This window comes from Drosophila arizonae, chromosome 4 (assembly GCF_054131065.1).
Source record: "Drosophila arizonae isolate 15081-1271.41 chromosome 4, UAZ_ARI_1.0, whole genome shotgun sequence".
In the NCBI taxonomy this organism is placed as follows: Eukaryota; Metazoa; Arthropoda; class Insecta; order Diptera; family Drosophilidae; genus Drosophila; species Drosophila arizonae.
Genome location: NC_142924.1, coordinates 880412 through 899881, shown reverse-complemented (window position 1 = coordinate 899881; position 19470 = coordinate 880412). Strand labels below are relative to the sequence as shown.

Genomic DNA, 19470 nt, shown 5'->3' with positions numbered 1-19470 from the left:
TTAATGAATTATCTTTGTGGTCAGGGTCGAACCCATTCCTGACTTTATCCTTAGTCTTATTGGAATTCATCTTTTATCCCATTCCTGAATCTATTCCTTTCTTTGTTTCTGAACTAGTACCTATATTCAAATAAACCACATCATTTCCGCATTTAGTAGAGTATTTGCAATTCAGTAAGAGACTTCTTTAGCCACTGTATAAACATGCTAGCGAGGCATTCTAAGATATAGACCGCGTCGTTGTGAGGTCGTCAATTGGACAGAGACCGAGACGGACAGCACTTAATGGCGTCATAAAGAGGGCATTTGTTGCGTGCAACTTGACTAGCGAGCACGAACACGAGCACGAACCCGAACACGAGGCCGATCCATTTGGCTACGAGCTGCCATTATAATTGTTTTTGCTCGCTTTATACGTGGCCCTACGAATAGTTTTAGGGGGCTGGTCACCTGTTTGCCATGGGAAAACTGTGCAAACAAATAATTCATGGGTTGGCGAATCCTTTATGCGGATACGTTTCATTACTGCTCCATAAATGCTTAGTATACTAAACGTTCCAAGGTGGAACTATAGGATGCGGGTCTGAGTTGGGTAAATGCCAAACGAATAAAGTTAATTACAGAGAAATCCATCGAAAGCGAAGAGTTTGACGTAATAATATCTGCACCTGTTTAATATGTGCTTACCTTGATGGATGGCTGACTGACTGGAACTGTCTATACGCATTGATTTATCATTTGCGTTTTGACATTAATGGGAATAAATTGTGCGGTATTCGGAGTAGTTCAGGCTGAGGAATCGGCTGAAGTATAAAAATTATAATAATAATAATGATAATGATAATGATAATGCAATGTTTAGGGAAATGACATAAATTGACAATGATAGGCAGTAATAATAATAATATAAATAATAAATAACGATAAGTTATATGTAATATAATAATAATCATAAGGGAAACGACAGTGTTATTAATAATACAAGCGATAATGACGTGATAATAACTTAAATTCCAGAACATAAACTTTTCTTTAATCATTAACTGTAACTGTGTTGCCCAGATGCGTATTGGAGGCATGTGTATATGCATATAAAAATATATATCGTAGTATAACAAGTCTTAATAGTGCTTAATGCGAATATTATTTGCTATCATTCAGAACGATTCATAAGAAAGCTGAGCAACGGCCCGGATGAATCACGAGTTGAGCTAAGCCGTGGCAGTTAGAGTGATGTCACCGTCGGTCTATAAGGTGAGTCTGTGGATAGAGAGAGAGCGAGATAGAGATAGAGCTAGATCAATCAAGGTGCCCATAGAGAGGGATAGATGTTTGCTACTCACCCGGAGACTTGAGATCGCCCTTCTCGTCGAATTTGTAAACTCGCGCGTTTATTATGCTCAGATCCGTTTGACTCGACTCGCTGTGTGGAATAGAACTTATTAATGGGGCTGACTGTGTGGGGTTACCTCAGGTCTTACACATTGATGGACCACCAGGTCTTCACGTGCATATTCTTGCCCAGCAGCAGAATAAATCCCGCTATGGCCAGTACCAAGATGCAGATGCCGCTCCAGAAGTCGATGATGAAGAAGTGCTCCCTCATTCGCGCCAAGATATAGACAATCATCTCGCGCACCCACACCGACGACACGCCCACCAGGTAAGCAGAGAAGGCGTAGAAACTAAGGTGGGGGCGAAGCGTAAGGAACGTTCACCAGGTATATCAATATATTCTTAGTTACGGATTACTTACTGAGTCTTCATGATGCGCAGCTGGGTGCCCAAGATGTATTGCGTGTCTGCAGGCAGGTCGAATATCGAAAAGTATGCCTTGACACAGCAGCCGATGCTGAAGATCAACAGCAGCACAATGGGCACGTAGTAGTAGATCAGAATGCCCCGGAGGCGAACTGAAGAGGGAGATGAGATATAGAAATCATTGACGGATGTATGGAAGATCAAGTGAAATGAAAGTAAATCACTTAATGACATTAGATTAGAATTACTGAGCCTGATATATGATATATGCTTAACTCCCACTCACCATCGAACCAGCAGTAGTCCTCGCCAATGCCTGGCTTAAAGTGCTTGGGCATATCAGAGTCCTGCGCAAAGGAGACCAGAAAGCGCAGAGCTGCCACGCAGCCAATGGCTACAAAATAACACAAGGTGCGCACCCAGCTCTTGATAGCCTTCAGGCGGAACTTTAGCAGAAAGTCGAGACTGCAGAGGGCCAAGTAGACAAAGGACAACATGATGCAGAAGTAGGCCAAGAAACCTGTGCAGGAGCGAAGGGATAGAAGCTCGATCTATATAATGGAAAGGCTCTGGTATATCGAACCTATATTGCGGCACGCCTCATGGGACAGGTTCATTGGATTCTTGAGCGTCAGATAGACGAGCAGGCAGTAGCCCCCAATGGCCGACAGCAGATAGTAGATGATCAGCTGGCCGTAGTGCGAGCGACGCGCCTCGTTGATGGAGCTGAGCAGGGAGAGTACGAAGATGTTGATGAGTATTGCAATGATGCTGCCTGCGGAGAGAGTAAGAGGAGGCATTAACGTACATGGAAGGCTTAGGGTAGCTGCACCTGACTTACAGATGGCATAGATCCAGACTCTGTAGCCCCGCTGGAAGCGCTCGCAGTTGAGTGGCGTTAGCTGCCAGGCGTCTTTGTGCTCCAGCGGCGTAAAGCAGTACTCGTCCGTGCTCCAGAGGCGGCCGTCCCGCAGGAGCGAGCCGTTCTCATGCAGATCCCACTGCCAGAAGGTGTCGTGCTTCTTGTCCACAAACTTGTTGCGGCAGCCCAGCTCGGTGCGCACCACAAAGTGCTCGCTGATCTTCACCTGCGCCACGCTGAGATTGGCGTAGGTCAGTTCGACGTGGCTGATCAGGCGTTCCTGTTTGGGCTTTGTGCAGTTCCAGCTCTCGGCATTGAAGACCAGGTCCGGCGGACAGCAGAACGTGATGCAGGGCTTCAGCTGGCAGACGCAGCCGCGCAAATGCTTCTCCGCGCGGTACTCCACGCCGTCGATCACCTTGAAGCTGTACTCGGCCATCAGCTCAGGTGGTATCAGGACACCTGCGTACGAGTAGGAGCCATCCTTGAGCCGCAGTCCGTCCGTGATGTTAACGGTGTCTGCGTAGGCGCAGGGGAATTTGCCGTGGGGGGAGGCAGAGGCGGCTGCTGGTGCTGTTGATCTTGTGCTAATGAGGATGAACCACACGAGCACCACCCACATTTTTCTTGTTCTAGCGTTAATTCGGCAGTTAAACACGCTGCGGTCATAAAGCTCAGTTGTTACAGTAGGCGCTCGCTAAGACGAACACTTCTATTGCTGCCAAGACGCAAAAAGAAAATGTTTTATATTTATATAAATAAACATCCATATACATATACAGTTTTTTTTTAACTATACATATTTTTCAAATATAAATAATTTGTTTCGAAATTCCCGCTCTATGATTATTATGTTATATTAGGTAATCAGAAACTAATTCTCTTGCAAATTGGAAAGAAGATGCTCGCGCAGACATCTGTTCGTTGACAGAGTGCTCACTGTATTTGCTTTTAGCCTTAGGTGTGGTATTTGTTTGTGGCTCAAAACTTTATGCTGCGCACGTGACGTCACAGCGTCAACAGCGTTGGCAGTGATAGCGACGTCAGCGTCGCCGTCGGCGTCGGTATGAGCGCAACGCAAGAATTAAATAAATAAATAAAGGCGATCGTATCCATATGATATATTTGTCTTGGGTTTTGGATTTTAAACGCACGCACACACACATACACAAACACACAACAGATGCAAAAGTACAACAATCAAAACTGACGGCGAGAACGCTGACACCGACGCTGACGCTGACGTTGACGACGACGCTGACAGCGACGTCTAAAAACGGCTATATGATTGCGACAACAACGACAATAATTATATGGCGCGCAAGCGAGAAAACGATGAAGATAGAGAACGAAAGAGGGAGAGAGGCAGAAGGAAACGAACTTTGTGATGCGTTGTCGTTTCTCTTGTTGTTGTTGTTGTTGTTATTGTTGACTTTCTCAGTTAACGAAACCGGCAAACCGCGGCGCAGAGACGTCAACGCACCACGCCGGCCAAGAATAAAAAACAGACTAACTGATTAGCCAGTCAGTCAGCAAAGGCAGACCCCAGGCCACAGCCACAGCCGCAGCCACAGTCGCAGTCGCAGAGCGCACCAAAATGAGGGCCGAGAGGAATTCGATTTCGTATGTGTCTACTTTTCGGAATCGGAATTGGAATTGGAATCTCAGTCGGACGCGAACCTTATTCAAAATTCATTTTGGATTTTTAACAACAACAACAAGAGCAACAGCAACAGCAGCTGGCTTCGGCTAAAGCTTAAGTTGTGTGCGCAGTGAAGAGAGCTTTCATGTTAAAGTTCAGCGCTTCTCACTCGTTGTCTATGTCTAGCATAACTTTACACTGGATACAGTTGTGATAACAAAAGAGCGGCCGTAGTGAACAGCGGGTGCTTGTCTTTGCTAACAGAGCCTAACAGGGGGAACAGTTTAGGCATGCGGTGCTTGTCTTGTCGCTAGCTATGGCAATACGATAGCCAGGCGTTATTGTCTGTGCTGTAAAGCTTCTTTTTCCTTTACAGTGGGAACAATTTAAGCTTAGGCGCGACTTACTCTTGCGCAGAGTAGACTGAGAACAATTTGAGGAAACTCGTTTATATGTAAATGTTTTAAATTATAATTTTGGGCTTCACATTGAATGAAATACATTTTTAGCTGAAATAAATATGATATTTGCTTATTCTGCTGCTTGTTTTTTGTTTGTTTTCTTTGGCTTTATTTAACATTTGTATACATTTTTAACAAACATTTCACTTATGCTTTTTCGGTGTACAAATTAATATAAAACAATTACTGAAAGATCGCGTAGATATGACAAATGCTTACAAGACTTATCTGATATTTGATGTACATATGTATATGTTTATATATACGTATATAGTAAGCTCATTCAGATGTACACAGATATGAATATACATATATATATACAGCTTTATATATGTATATACATATAGAAATAGTGTCTTTTATAAGTCTAGAATATAATAGATATAGATATATGGCTGCTGGGACAGCCCAGCTATTCGATGCTTAGCACGACGTCGACGCGATGACGTCATCAAGGACTAGACCGGCTGCAATGCATTAACCACTGTGCGCACAGTGGGCCTCAATGGAAGCTGGTGGTGCGATGCTGTTGTTGTTGTTTTTGCTGTTGCTGTTGCTGCTGTTGTTTATCAATGGAGACAAGCGGCTTCTCCGCGGAGCTCTTCTCCTGCAAAGTAAGATTTGCAACGCTGCTGGAGGTGGTTTTGGTGGAGTATTGACTCTGCCTCTGGTGGCTGCCATCGCGCGAACTCGAGCATCTAAATGGACAGCATGAGAATCTGATTAGAGTCGGGGCAAATAGTGGGGGCATTGATAACACAGATTAGAGCGTAACAGCGTTAATGGTTGATATGATAACATGATTCGATATAAATATGATAATAAATGTGGATTGTTAGCTGGAAATGCAAATGTCTCTAGCGAGACTCCATGGGAACCGGAGAGGGGCAGAGCGAGGCAGCTGAACTGTTTGAATTGATTTACATGCAATTATATATATATTATTTATCTATATAGGTAGATAGCGTTAGAGATTGGTTAGTTGGTTTATCGTTTATTGTTTTTCAACTGGGGTTAATTACAAATGCTTCGCTTCAGCAAAACCTCTAACTACTTTTGATAATATTTCTTTTACCTTTATAGCACTATTTTCTTTTATTTAATTTCTTTCTTTTTTTCTATGTTTTTGTTTGGGTCTTGGGCCGTCGAGTGGACTTTTCCTTCATTTTTAGCTTTTCCTGGCGTATATTTATTTCGGTGGAGGTCGAGTTTGTTGAGGCCGATTGACTCGAGCTGGGCGACTTTTGCTTCAAAAGTCTTCGTGAACAAAAATTACGGATTTGCATTTGTTACATATGTATATTATTGATATATATTCATATATGAGTGTTTATGTAGAAAATATCACTTGGAGTTGGGTTACATAGGTGTTACACATGGTATATGTATATAAATATATTTATTAGTATACATCTAAATGGACGGAATTTGTTCGTTTGTTTTGTGTTTTTGTATGGGGCTTAGCCTCTGATCTTTTAGCTTTTTCTGTTTTTTTCATATTTACAACACTCAAGTATTAAGGCTTGCTAGCTGTGTTGTGTGTTGGTTAACAGCTTGGCTGCGGTTCTGGTTGCGACTCTTTAGCGTTAGCGATACCGAAAGCAGTCTGAATACGGAAGAATACAGAAGAAAATTCAATTGAGATACAGCCACACATATATACTATATATGTCTGTATATATATATTGTCTATGTATAGATTAGCTATCATATATAGTAGTGCATGCCATTCACACACATGCACACGCACACACACACACAGAGATAGACAGAGAGAGAGAGAGAGAGAGAGTGTGTTAGGCGGTCGTTGCACAACACTGAACAGCGAAGGGGAAGTGCAACGCTTACTGCAGCTATTTATCTGTTCGATCGTTCCATTCCGTTCCGTTCCGTTCCACTAGACGGCATGTGAATGCACACCACTGCCAGTGTTGGCAAACGCGTTGCGTATAACAACCAGCTTGCGTATGTGTTGGGAAGCGTCCATAAAGCGCTGCCTCATCGAGTAGCTGCTTCCAGCCACAGTCACGCTCTCCGTTTGCCTCAGACTGCGCACTCGCACAGTTCTAATCGAGGAGGTGGGGTGGGGCATTCGAGAGAGGGGTAGGGAGTGTGGACAATTGGAGTGAGTCAAATACAAATACATATTCAGTAGACACTCGTGTGTTACACATTACAAATACAGCTCGTTCCAATTGTGAATGGGGTAAGGGACAGCACAAATTTCTTGGTTTGGGTGTAGACGGGTTCTGGATGGAGCCAATGATGGAACATACCTGTTTGTTATCAAGTGCTTGACCTTCTTCTTCAGCACAAACAGCATGAAGATGAGAAAGCCCTGCATGGCATTGCACAAATCGGAGACGTAAAAGATCTTCGACCACTTCTTGTCGGCGCCCACAAAGTAGGATATGATTTCCGACGACCAGGTAACGCCCATGATCAGAAACAGGCGCAGAAACAAGCCGAATCTGGAATCACTTCCGTTAGTCAATCACTCTATGCAAAATGCAGGGAGAGCTTCACTTACTTATCCTTCTCGGTGCGCAGATTCCTGGTGCTATCCTCGCGGGCTATGATCCTCGCCATCTCGCGCTGCACGCTATGAATCTTGATGGCCGTCATCACAAACATCACCGTATTGGCCACGATGATGGCCATGATGGGTCCAAAGAAGTAGAACATCGCTGACCAATTGGTCATGTCCAGCCAACAGAACTGCCCCCCACCAATGCCCGGCTTCAGGTAATCGGGCCACTCGGTATACTCCTGCGCCAGCATCGTGAAGATCAGAAACAGCAGCGCCAGGCCCCACGAGTAGAGCGAGTAGAGCAGAAAGCGCTTCTTCTCCTGGAACCGGTTGATCCCGCGCGTGCCACGGAAATTGTGCCACAGGTCGAAGCTGATCACGTTCAGCCAGAAGAAGGCGGACATGAAGAAGAAGTAGGTTGTGTAGCCAAACACCTTGCAGGAGAGGCCCAGCGGATCTATGCCCTCCACGAGTAGGAGGCAGCACAGCAGCGAGTAGCCGACGGTCAGGCCTACCAGATAGCAGACCAAAGACTTTCCATGCTGATTTCGAAGCTCGGGAATCAAGAGGTATACGGCTATGGTCAGCAGCATGAAGGGAATGGAGAAGAGCATAGCTGTGGAAAGAAAGGAAAGAACATGAACATGGTCGTTAGATAGGCACCTGGGTTTATTTGGATATGTAATATATATAGCTGTATGCGCACAGCCTTGGCCTTACTCATTTCGTACTTACCGAACCCATTAATGATCTTCACCGTCGTATTCTCATGGAACATGTCGCAGTTGGCCGGGTTTATCGTGTAGTAGAGGTCGGTGTCGTTGATACTGGTGGGCACCAAACAGAACTCGTTCTTGAAGATGTAGTGCTGGTCATCCTCGCGGAACAGCGTGCCGTTCTCGTAGAGCTGGAAGGTGTCGTACGAGTTGACTTCCGGCACCAGCGAGAACATCTCGGTGCAGGGCCTGAAGCTCTGCACCACGAACTGCTCGTAGATATTCACGCTCTGAACCGATCCGTTGTTGAGGGTCACATTGATCAGCGGCTCTGGCCACTTTTGCTTCGTGTTCGTGTCTTTTTGGCACTCAGTGTAGTTGTAGATCTGGCCCCAGGGGCAGCAGATGTTGATGCAGGGCTTCAGTTTGCAGATGCAGCCGCGCACATGCGGCGTCACATCAATGCGATCGACCAGGTCCTTGTAGATGTAGTCGAAGGTGCCCACGTAGTGGCTGGGTATAATCACGCCCTCGTAAATGTAGCTGCCGTTCGGAAACGAGGGGTAGCCCGTCAGGTTGACTGTGTCAAAGAAGCTGCACTTGATGTGTATGCCATTTCGCTCATGATAGTTCCACTCCTCGCCCATGGCATAGACCCCAAACGGACTGCCCGGCAGCAGGCGCAGCACCACCAGGAGCAGGACACCGATGACGGTGACGCCACAGTAGAGTGAGCCCGATCCCCGATGCTGCTGCATTTTTTTCTGGGCTCTGCGGAGAATCAACAAAAGTAGATTGATTAGAAAATGAACCCAAAGGTAAAGTTGGGAAGGTAAAAGCTAATCTAAGGTAAGGTAGAAGAGTTGCTTATCGTTCAACTCAAAGGCCAAGTAAGGCAATTGCTTAGCGCTGTAAACCAAACCGCAGGTACGTTTGCTTGCTCATGTGCCCATCTATCTTATCTGATCTTCTTTATTGTTCCCATTAGCATATTAGCTAATAAGCCTTCTCTCCATCTATCAAAATCTCACTGTTAAGGCACTTTAGGCCTTTACCTTCTGCCTCTTCAACAGGTTAGCCCTTGGTGCGGCACATGTGGATTTATTACGTCAGTTTTCGGGGCGCAATTAGGGCAACAAGTCCTTGGGGCAATGCCTTGTGTGTGCCCCGTAAACATTCAGCCGAAGACCGTGAAAAGCAAAGAGAGAGAGCGAGCGCAGGATAAACTATCCACCCACGTACACATAGCATACATAGCTGGACACACGCAATGTGAATAAGCGCCCTGTTGCGCCGTAACTTTCGACTCCTGTCCCCCTCCTGGCCCCGCCGTTGATTCACAACTCCAGTTCCGGGGGCATTAATCATCCGCCCCAGCACATATTTATGAATGCGTGTTAAATTGACACTAAGTGCTTGTCCCTATCAATATCCTGTCCGCAAGTCCTCCCAGCTGCTGTCTACGTCAGCCTAAGCAGCACCGCCCACGCCTCGCGACTAATGTGTCGGCAATAAATTCATTACCAGGCCAGGCCACACAGAAGCCCAACCCCCACTCACTAATCCTCTGCCCCAATAGACACTATCTTATCGTATGCTAACATCATTACGGAGGCCCCACTGCGTTGGGGCTGAAAGTCAACTTTCGATTAATTCATTGATCGCTAATTATTTGCATTAGGCGAAAGAGAGAAACAAAGAGAGAGAGAGAGAGAGAGAGAGAGAGAGAGAGAGGGGGAGAGAGTGGGCAGTGCACACCTTAAAATTAACGTGAAATTTATTGGCCCACTGGGTAAACAGACATTAAATGCCAGCCAATTGGCAAACTTGAGTATTAATCAAAAAATAAGCATAATTAATCGTTTTTAGCGGGCGAAAAGAATTCGGCCAGAGCTGCCAACACAGACGTAAAAAATGATAAATTGAGTATAAATAAAGACTAACTTTCAGATTGCGTAAAGCTGCATGCATCGTATTCAAAGTGAATGCAAAATCTCTTTCAAATCAAGGAGCTGCTTCGTTAATAAAGAACTGGTTTATTTTTGTATACGCTCTGCTCCATATGTTTTTGGAGTTTAATATGAACTATCAATGAACTGGTTCATTGCCGACCAACTTAAGCAATTAGGGTTTGAGCTGGTTCACTTAAAAATTTTATATAAGATTGTTGAAAGCTTGTTTCACTTTTAAGGAACTGGCTTAATTTTAAAGACCGTTTAACATCATTCCAGTCACAAATATTCAAATATCACTCTATAATATTGAATCGATTTGTCTCAAGTTTAAATTTCCCATGAAATCAAGAATAAATTTACAACAAACAAAATTGGTTTTTGACTGTAAAAATATATATCTTGGGCAATACTTGTTTTTAATTGCCAACCGCAGACCCATTATGCAAAAGCACTCATCGAAGAGGCCTCCTCTTTGTCCCTGCCCCGCCACGATTCAATTTCAATATAGCGGGAAATATAAACGGCTAAATGTGGCTATAAAATTGAATTATGACCCGCAATTTCATGAATTGTTTTACGATTTTCCGGATTTTCAATTGAAGCTAGCAAAGCGCTATAATTTTTGTGGATTTTCAATTTTTTTTTTTTTTTTGCTTTTATTTTTCTTCATTAAACTATTTGTTTAAAATTGTTGCATATTTATTGTTTGTTTTGTGTGCTGATAAATATAAGTGCAACAACTGCTGTTTTAGCTCAACGAGCGATTGCCCATATACTTTATACATATATGTATGCGTATGTATCTATGAGTGTGTGTTTATGCCAGAAACAGATGTGATATGAGCGATACGCCATCGATCGATTTATAATGCTGATCAGGCCGATCAGCGAATTGATTTCCCAATCTTCCTCTTCTCCACTGATTCACTTAAACAAATGGGCGCGTCTGCTGTTGGCTAGCGGAATGCCAATTGATGGATTCCCCATCAGATAGCTGAAGATGTCAGATAATGCCAGCATATATTGCCATGCGTACAATATCGTTGATATTATCACTAAGCTTATTATACAACTGAGAGGGAAAGAAAGAAAGAGAGAGAGAGAGAGACAGAGCTCAGAGCGCTGAGGCATAATCGTGCTCTGCTTGTCTCATAAAAACGCCGATAAGATAATGCCAAGAGTTTCTAATGTTACACAAAGAGCATTTACTAGGCATTTATTGATTCCAAGAAATGGAATACTTATATATGTATATATTTTTTTCACATATGTGAACGATTCAGTTTAAGACTTCACAATAATAATCAAGCAAATGTCAAAGGAAGTAGATCCATTGACAGTTTTTAATGGGGTTTATCGAGCAGAACTGTAGTATAGAACTGAGATAACTCATATTGTTATAAATATTCCAAAGGCTATTATGAATTACGGTCAAAGATATAGCAAAGTCAAGCAACCCATATTTAGACATACACACATATACATATATATATACATTTATTTTTATTTGTGTACGAGCTTCAATCTCTACACGTAGAACATTTAATGAGTAATTAATTATGTAGCTTCCGTTGGGCCAAACAGAATATTTATTATTTCTCTAATTTTGTTTTTCTGTGTTTTTTGTTTTATGTCCTCTGATAGCGAGGCGCTGAGTAATTGTCTCAAATGACAAACGAATTGTGATTCATGCGGCGCTTCCGAAGGCAGTTAAAGGCACTTTTTACTGCTCCCATTGGGATCCGAAAATAAATAGAACTTCCCATTAGGCGGAGTCGATACGAGCAGAGCAACAGCTGTGCAGCAGGGCAGCTCGCAAATTAGTAGTTGGTGTTAATTATGTATGCTGAAGTGCATAAGCTTGACAAAGATTTATCGGCGACTGATAAAGCGGCTCTTGCGATAGACAAACGGACGAACGGACGGAAAGGCGGACAGACGGACAGACGGGCGGATGGCTGTAGCAAGCACTTTGAACGTGTCACGCGGCGTATGCGTAATATTTATAAAATATATTTATTCAAATTCAAAATACGCAAAAGGCAATTGCGACGAAACATAAACAAAACACAATACACTGCCGACACATGATATATATTTAGCGTATATTGCATATATTGTTAATAATCGCATCAGGAATGGAACTCACGAAATCAGAAAACCATTAAAAAACATTCCGCCTCACTCACAAGCTGTACGAGTTCTGCGTAGCACCCAAGCACTTCATATATATATATTTATATAATGCGATATTATTATTATGCATATGTGTATACATATAATAATATTATTGTTCAGTTAGGACAGAAATTCTTCTTCACACACACAAACACACACACATATATATGTATACATCTGATATCTTTTGCTTAGCGAGTCGTCTGTGGGTCTTCTCGGTCGCCCTCAAACTTATCGCGTAGACTGTGAACTTGAACTGGAACCAAAAATTAAAAACTCACCACAATAGTAAAATGTTGGGGTGAGTTAGATAAACAATCCACACACTCACACACACACTCACACTCGTTCACACACTCACTTTTGCGGCGCGGCAATTATTTTGAAATTCAACAAAAGTTTTATTTTCCACTTTGTTTTCTTTTTTTTTCCGCCACTCAAAAATTTCGCGGTTTTCGTTATTTTTGGAACATTTCGAATCGTGTGAAAATTCCAGCAGAAATAATGTTAGGCGCCAGCCAGAACCATAAACTCGACGGAGCTCGCCAAATAGTTTGCTAAGCGATATTTAATTCCTGTTTTTCTGTGTGTAGACAAAGGCAACCTACTCCCTCTCTCTCTCTCTCCTCTCTCTCTCTAACTTAACTTATGCCTGCTCATCAGTCAAAGTGCTGGGCATGGCTTCAATAGTGTTTAGCATATAATTTTGTGCTGCATTTGCATATCCTATCCTGCTGTCCCCCTTGCTATGTCTTGAGTAACCCCATACCTTTCTATACATACATTAAATGGGGCTCTTAACCTTTTGATAATATTGTATTACCATATATTGGAATTGGGAATACCCATTGCCTGCTTGTATCATCTTCAGCTCATCAATCAATCACCAATCGCTCGTTCTATGAGAGTTGGGTGTGAAATCGCAATGTTTCTCTATTGTGACTTGTAGTGAGAAAGCAGTATAGTAATATTTACAAAATGTATCATATTGAGAGATATGAGTTTTTTCTAAGCAGCTCTACTGTTAGCTATAAGCTAAGACTGCAACACAATATTAATCAGAAATATTAGTGTAGGCGTGTAAGAATGTAAGAATGCCTCTGATATTTGTATAAATATAAATATGTCGAAGGCTAGACAGCAGAGGGATAGTAAAGCTAGCAAACTTGAGATCAATTTTATATTTATAGAGAGTGTATTACATATCATCAGCATTATCAGCATTAAAGATTAAGCTCGTTCTTCGGTATTTCTAGTATTAGTGTCTGTTTCGGCTTTATGCTGATTTTACATATATTATCCTCACATTTCTGTTAAATCTTGTTCGATTCTTCTTTGCTTAACGGACATTTTCTTTTAGTTGAAATTGATTGAGAAACATGTGTTTTTCACGCTTTCTCTATCGCAAGAGACCGAACCATTTGTACTTTTCAGAGTTTGCCTCATGATATGGATATACGATAAGGCAGCGTAATGTTATTAAGTATGCAATTAACTTATGTCCAGATAAAACTGTTCTTTAAACTACTATAACTACTCACTTGAGCATAATTGAAAAGATAAAGAAAGAGCAAAAGTTTTATTCCACTTGACTGTAATACGTCATAATAATTTATAGTTAATAGGTAGAACGAAATTGTTGTATATCGTTAACGACTTGTGCATTTAGCTAATTAAATTGCAGTTTTACGAACGCTTATCATGAAAGCGAAGCCAACAACTGACCCCAACGGTCCCCAAGCCCAGCACCTGATGATGGCTCAAATGCAACTCATTTGCCAAATGGCAAATGGCTAATAGCCAAGGGAAGTTCACATATAATATATTTCTGGGTATATATGCCCTATTGTTCAGTTAATGACAACTGGTAGGCCATCAAGAGCTGTATTAAGTTTTTATGGCAATTACCAAAATGTCTCGGCTCCACTCTATATTGGAAGCTAGTCTATAACAAAATATCATGCGGAGCAGTTGGTATTCGCTGAAGGCGGAAGACAGAACTCGTAATATATGAAGTGCTCCAAGTAAAGAATGAGTCAGTAAGCATTTCGATTCAAGTGAAGATCTGAGAGGGGCGGAGCTGCAGAGAGACGAGTGATAAGAGACTTCTTGGGAAACAGTCCAAGCCTGGCTCTGCAAAGACTTCGATTGCTGCCAAAAGATAAGTCTGTGGAGAACAGAGTGAGCATTACATATTCATGCATATAATGGAGATTGAAAGACAGACTTTTTCTTGAAGCTAATCTATAGAAGCTTATTGATATCTAGAATAATATCTGTTCCTCTATTAGCTGAGTTGAACGTGATAGAGTGCATTTGAATCAATATCAAATGACGGAAAACAGCGTGAAGTGGAGACCTATTCAAGAGCTAAAATAACACCAGCAGCGAGATCTGTGTGTTGCTCATGAATCTCTTTCTCATTATATGTCTTTTGAGCCAACAAATCAATTATCGCACTAATTCCAAATGGCAATAGAATGAAAACCTTACCAAGTAAATTGCAATTCTAGCAAACATTAGACACTTCGCAGTCTTTTAGACATGCTTAATAGATTTATCCATTCTCTGAATATATTCGCAATCCTGTCCGAATTTGTGTGTTTACAAACAAAGCGACGTCGTGTCGCTCCTCCAGGCCAAATCCCAGAGAAATTCCTATTAAAAGTGCTAAGCACAAAATCCCAAAGAGTAAACAATCAGAATGAAAAGTAAAACAGAGAATATGAAATGTTAAACAAATCGTAGGCAAATGTGCAACAATTGTAAACACATTAAAGAGTCGCCCTCTGTGGGGGCGAGGCGTGTTGGCGTGGTGGGATGACTCAAAGTGCAACAGGTGTTACAATCTGAGTTTCGAGTTGGGAAAACAGCTTTCAAAGCACAGCGACTATTTGTCATGCTCTTAACAGAAATTATCGGGAACTTAAGAGCAGCGGCCAGATTTAGCTGGAATGTGACTATATATACCAGATTGTAAGCAGCTGAGTCAGCCAACGACCCAGATCCTAACTAATTAGCCCATAAATATAAAGCAAATTATATAGTCTATATATATAATTAGACAGAAATAGAGAGAAAAGCTATTTCCACATTTACACATTTGGCAGGGATTAATACACATTTAAATTAATACACTATTTAAAAGAGATTTCGGAATGAAATATCTATATTTAAACAAAAAACAAATGCTCGAATGGGGTATATTGTGTTTATGAATCCTAAGACATATCTTAAATGCTGTATATAGAAGGTATATGATCAATCAGTCCTAATGATAGAATGAAGACGTTAAAATTTGTAGTTCCACAAAACAAAGTAATAAACATTTCTATCTTCCCTAAGCTGTCTAGTATTATACACACTTTAATATTTAATTACAGGGAATTCTGATAGTTATCCAAACAAATTGATTGCAATAAGATGGCAAAACACATAAATTAAAATATTAATATGACAACAAACTAAATGCCATTAAAACAAAGTCTACGAGTTTTACAGCACGTGGAAAAATCTCTATATATATTCACAAATATATATCTATATGCGAGACGCATTATCGGATGGGTAACGCCCACTTGAATGGCAGAGCAACAAAAATATTTGTGCTGCGCGCTATTTGCAATCAGCTCTTGAGGAAGTCAACTCAAAGTCTTATCTTTCTCTCCATTTGCACTTACCGCTGAGCTCTATGTCGGTATACCTATATCTATGTGGTATATAGCTCTCGTATGGCACTGCACACACTATTTGCTTCAATCAAACTATTTGGTATTGTTTTGAACTTCTCTTGTCACTGTGAAGACTCTAGATAATTTTCATTTTGAATGCATTTAACTGGAAGTTCAGGAGATATGTACATGTATATGCTTGATATATATATATATATATATATATATATATATATATATATATATATATATAATGTTAAGCACGGCAGCCCCTTGTCATTAGGTATGCAAAGCAAGCTTAACAGATAAATGTCTTTGATCCGCGGTTCTTTTTATTTTAAGCTTGGGTTTTTTTGTTGTTTACTTTGTTTTTTCCTTTTCGTTCTTGAAACTTGAAATTTGTGTTTGTTCACACTTGTGAATATCTGTCAAAAGTACAGCGAAATCTTTTTGTTCATTTAGGTACAACATGAAATCCGAAATGAAAGATGTTTCACAATGCACTTGTTTTATATTTCTTGAATTTCTTTTATTCACATATCTCTATAGGCACTTTATACGCTGGGAATTCCCGAGCATCACAAACCTCTAGTTCGTGTCAACCGGTTATTGTTATTATCATAGTTGTTAAAGCAAGCAAAAAGCGCATACGATATTATTAATGAGCTATCAGCAACTCGGTTATGAAGTTTGTATTTTTAATTTTGCGATCCACGTGTAATTGATTCCGCGTCACTTCCACAACGGTCGACAAATGGAAGCGAACTGAATGGACATCGGTTAGTTTCCGTCTGTTAAGCGTATCAGCGCTGTCGCTGTTAACGTGCCAGCCATAAATGTTAATGCTAAAGCGATGTTAAAGCGCCTCCTCAGCGTAGTTAAGAAAAAAGGTAAACAGTAAGCGGCAGTTGATGGCAGTGCTGCCAGTATTTCGTATCCCTTGAAGACTTTAATGATGATCGTATATTAAATATTTACACACACCTCACTTCACCTTGATGCACAGAACGACTGACCCCCACCAGGCCTGGGCTGCCTTTTATATGAGGCGACTTTCACTCAAACACAAAGTCGCGCTCAACTGTTGAGCCCGGCGCCAGGTAGGGGTCGCTACAGTCGACCAATGCTGATAGTATTCTAGCTTCGTTTTTCTTAAATATACATAGACAACTTAAATGATCTTCTGTAGTTTTTATTCGTCCACGCGCAGTGGTATATGTGTAGAGGCTGAAGAGAATTTGCATTTAGGGAGCCAAAGTATTAATGACAGTACAATGTTATCTTAACAGAAAGAATCCCTCAGCTCTTATATATGTACTACATCTGAATGAGTGTGATAGATTATAAGAGAATTTGCATTTCGGGAGCCGAGCTGCAATATAAATTACAGTTTAATGTTATCATAGCAGCCAGAGAATCCTCTCGCTTCTCTATCACTGTGTATGCAAATATTGCACACATACATACGTATAGCAAGAACTGCGGCTGCGCAGCGTATTTAGATTTGTTGGTGGGCCATTGTCGGCGCTTCATATTCACCTTGTTCGCACGTATGCATAAAACAAAAGCCAAATGGCAATTGATAGACGCTCGCCAGCAGCTCGCACCAGCCGCAAATGTAAACAAACTGTCAAGTGATCAATGAATATGAATTTGAATGCTAAGAGTGGTCAAGTGGTTAACCAGCTACCGCAACCTGCTGCTGATTGTCTCTCTCCGTCTCTCTATGTCTCTCTTTCTGTCTGCCTTTGGCCTAAGGGCAACTTTTTGAAGCTGTGATTCAAAGTGTTTTTGAATGTTGTGTACTTATCGTTTTAATTGGCCTGTTGCTGGCAATTTAATTATTCAATTAGCCAGCTAGAGCTGACAGCAAAAGCTCGCTTTCTATGCGAACTAAAGATCGAAAGCTTTCGGAGCGCTCTCCCTGCACGAGTCATAGGAGAGGTAAAAACAATAACTGTAATTCCGACAAGTGAATAGCATGTGTACAGTGGGTGGCATTATGTGATGAATAATAGCTTTGCCTTATATATTTAAATGGGCCCAGTCATAAATCAATTAGCATACAATGCTTATTATTGGATTAGCTTGATGAAAAGTAGGCTGCTATAAATTATAGTATATATATATTATACTACAAATCGACAGATAAATTAAAGCATAGCTATATATTATATGTAAAATCAGTTTAATTGAATATTCGATGTCAACATCAGCATTGCTGAAATTCTCTTTTCTCTTATGCATATGCATATGTAGGTATTACGCTCTTCCATGCAGCAAGCAGTCATCAGTACCAGAACGAAGAAGAAGTGGCAAATGCAGTTATGTTGAAGAGATAACACCATCATCTGATTCCGAATGGGCATATCGAATGTTATGCATGTGTTTACATATATACATGTATGTTGTATGTATGCATGTTCTCATAGGCTATAGTCATAGCGTCGTAAGACACGTAGGGCTGCAGCTTTGGCTAATATAGGGAAATAAATCCACCTTGTGACAGGGATCGTACGTGTTTATAGTCAGCTTTTTGTATGGAAAACAGACGACAAGAGCCATTATTATTTCTTTATGATATAATGTGCTAAGACAATCAAAAGTGTCGATAGATGATGAGAAATCGAATCAGTGGGAACACCCAATATGTAATTGCGAAATTAATATTGTTTTACAAAATATGTTTTAGAGGTTTGCACACGCAAACATACGTATAAGCAAATGCCAATTGCCAATTAATTTTTGATGGCTTTGAAAACAACTGAACGCACTATAATGCATGTACGTATGTACAGTCATATATGCTCATATATGTATTAATAAGCCCATCAAGTGTGCGAAACGTGCCTCGCCCGACCGACCAGCCATCCAGCCTTCAAGCCGGATAAGCTATAAATAGATAGTGGCTGCACCTTATATTCCAGGGTATTCCTGAGTTTTGCTTAGAGTAAGAGTGACAGTAGAGAAAGAGGAAGGGGGGAAGAGTAGAGCAGTGAAGAGTAAGCAAAAAGAGTGCTATGCAAACTGGTTTCACGCTTAACATTGAGCTGCGACTACATCCAATTCAATTGCTAAAGAAACCGCCAAAAACACACAAAAAAAATTAATTTAAAGTTGTGGGCACAAAATATAATCGTCAACCCGGCATCCAAGGCTCTTTGCCATTGAAGATTACAATGCCCGATGCCAGATGAAAGACAAGAAACAAGACGCTGACTGACCTTGGCACTCTCTCGTTCCTTCTCTCTGCAGCTGGAGCGCCAGACGATTAACTTAATTTCCGCACAGATGTCCAAATATTTATCGGAGTCAACGTTAAAGCGATCTCACTTTGCCACAAATATTTAAACAGGTCAATTAAAAAGGCATCCGCTTTAATTTAACAACGCGCTCAACTTTGATTATCTTTAAACTTTGATGGTTTGAACTCAACGGACTTTTCTTTTAATTAAAATTTTGTCGTGGGTTTGTTTATTTAACCGCAACCAAACTTCTTGTTTGGCCAATTCGCTGCAACTGAGCGTATTAAGCGACGACTGTTAACTAGTGACGACTGTGAAATAACAGAGCAGACTGCTGTTAGCACACAAAACTGTGGCCGCGCTGCTAAGACTGCACGCAAAAGCTGTTTGCTATATAAGTTCGTCAGTTAACAGCGCTACATCTAATATACAAAGCTTCTTCCAATTTG

The 19470-nt window shown here is 41.3% G+C and overlaps 2 protein-coding genes across 19 annotated transcripts; both read right to left on the bottom strand.

The window, feature by feature from the left end:
• Positions 1-1006: 1006 nt before the first annotated feature.
• mthl9 (methuselah-like 9) lies at positions 1007-4172 on the bottom strand. Its single transcript, XM_018006666.2, has 8 exons — positions 4005-4172; positions 2603-3341; positions 2345-2536; positions 2048-2281; positions 1757-1913; positions 1482-1685; positions 1344-1423; positions 1007-1260 (listed from the first exon to the last, which is right to left on the bottom strand). Exons 2-8 carry the CDS (start codon positions 3243-3245, stop codon positions 1226-1228), a joined length of 1545 nt encoding a protein of 514 aa, XP_017862155.1. The 5' UTR covers positions 3246-3341; positions 4005-4172; the 3' UTR covers positions 1007-1225.
• Positions 4173-4786: 614 nt separating this feature from the next.
• On the bottom strand, positions 4787-19307 carry mthl10 (methuselah-like 10). 18 transcript variants are annotated; one of them, XM_089466423.1, is made up of 6 exons: positions 16363-16690; positions 12387-12662; positions 7992-8743; positions 7257-7872; positions 7003-7197; positions 4787-5424 (listed from the first exon to the last, which is right to left on the bottom strand). In XM_089466423.1, the coding sequence occupies exons 3-6, from the start codon at positions 8728-8730 to the stop codon at positions 5229-5231; spliced, it is 1746 nt and encodes a 581-aa protein (XP_089322549.1). In that variant the 5' UTR covers positions 8731-8743; positions 12387-12662; positions 16363-16690; the 3' UTR covers positions 4787-5228. The 18 variants fall into 18 exon arrangements, with proteins under 18 accessions (XP_089322549.1, XP_089322543.1, XP_089322544.1 ...); XM_089466417.1 differs by lacking the exon at positions 12387-12662 and adding an exon at positions 15786-15942 and having other exon boundaries at positions 16141-16689; XM_089466418.1 differs by lacking the exon at positions 12387-12662 and adding an exon at positions 15786-15912 and having other exon boundaries at positions 16141-16689.
• Between the last annotated feature and the right edge of the window lie 163 nt (positions 19308-19470).

Excerpts from the sequence above, each read along its gene's own strand:
- mthl9 (XM_018006666.2), bottom strand. The coding sequence starts at position 3,245 with ATGTGGGTGGTGCTCGTGTGGTTCATCCTCATTAGCACAAGATCAACA. Across the intron at positions 1,686-1,756 it reads CTGCGCATCATGAAGACTCA|TTTCTACGCCTTCTCTGCTT; the intron begins GTAAGTAATCCG and ends CCCCCACCTTAG. Across the intron at positions 1,261-1,343 it reads GGGCGATCTCAAGTCTCCGG|ACTCACCTTATAGACCGACG; the intron begins GTGAGTAGCAAA and ends CTCTATCCACAG.
- mthl10 (XM_089466411.1), bottom strand. The coding sequence starts at position 16,247 with ATGTTGTACCTAAATGAACAAAAAGATTTCGCTGTACTTTTGACAGAT. Across the intron at positions 8,744-16,140 it reads AACGAAAAGGAAAAAACAAA|AGCCCAGAAAAAAATGCAGC; the intron begins GTAAACAACAAA and ends GATTCTCCGCAG. Across the intron at positions 7,873-7,991 it reads GAAGATCATTAATGGGTTCG|CTATGCTCTTCTCCATTCCC; the intron begins GTAAGTACGAAA and ends TTCTTTCCACAG.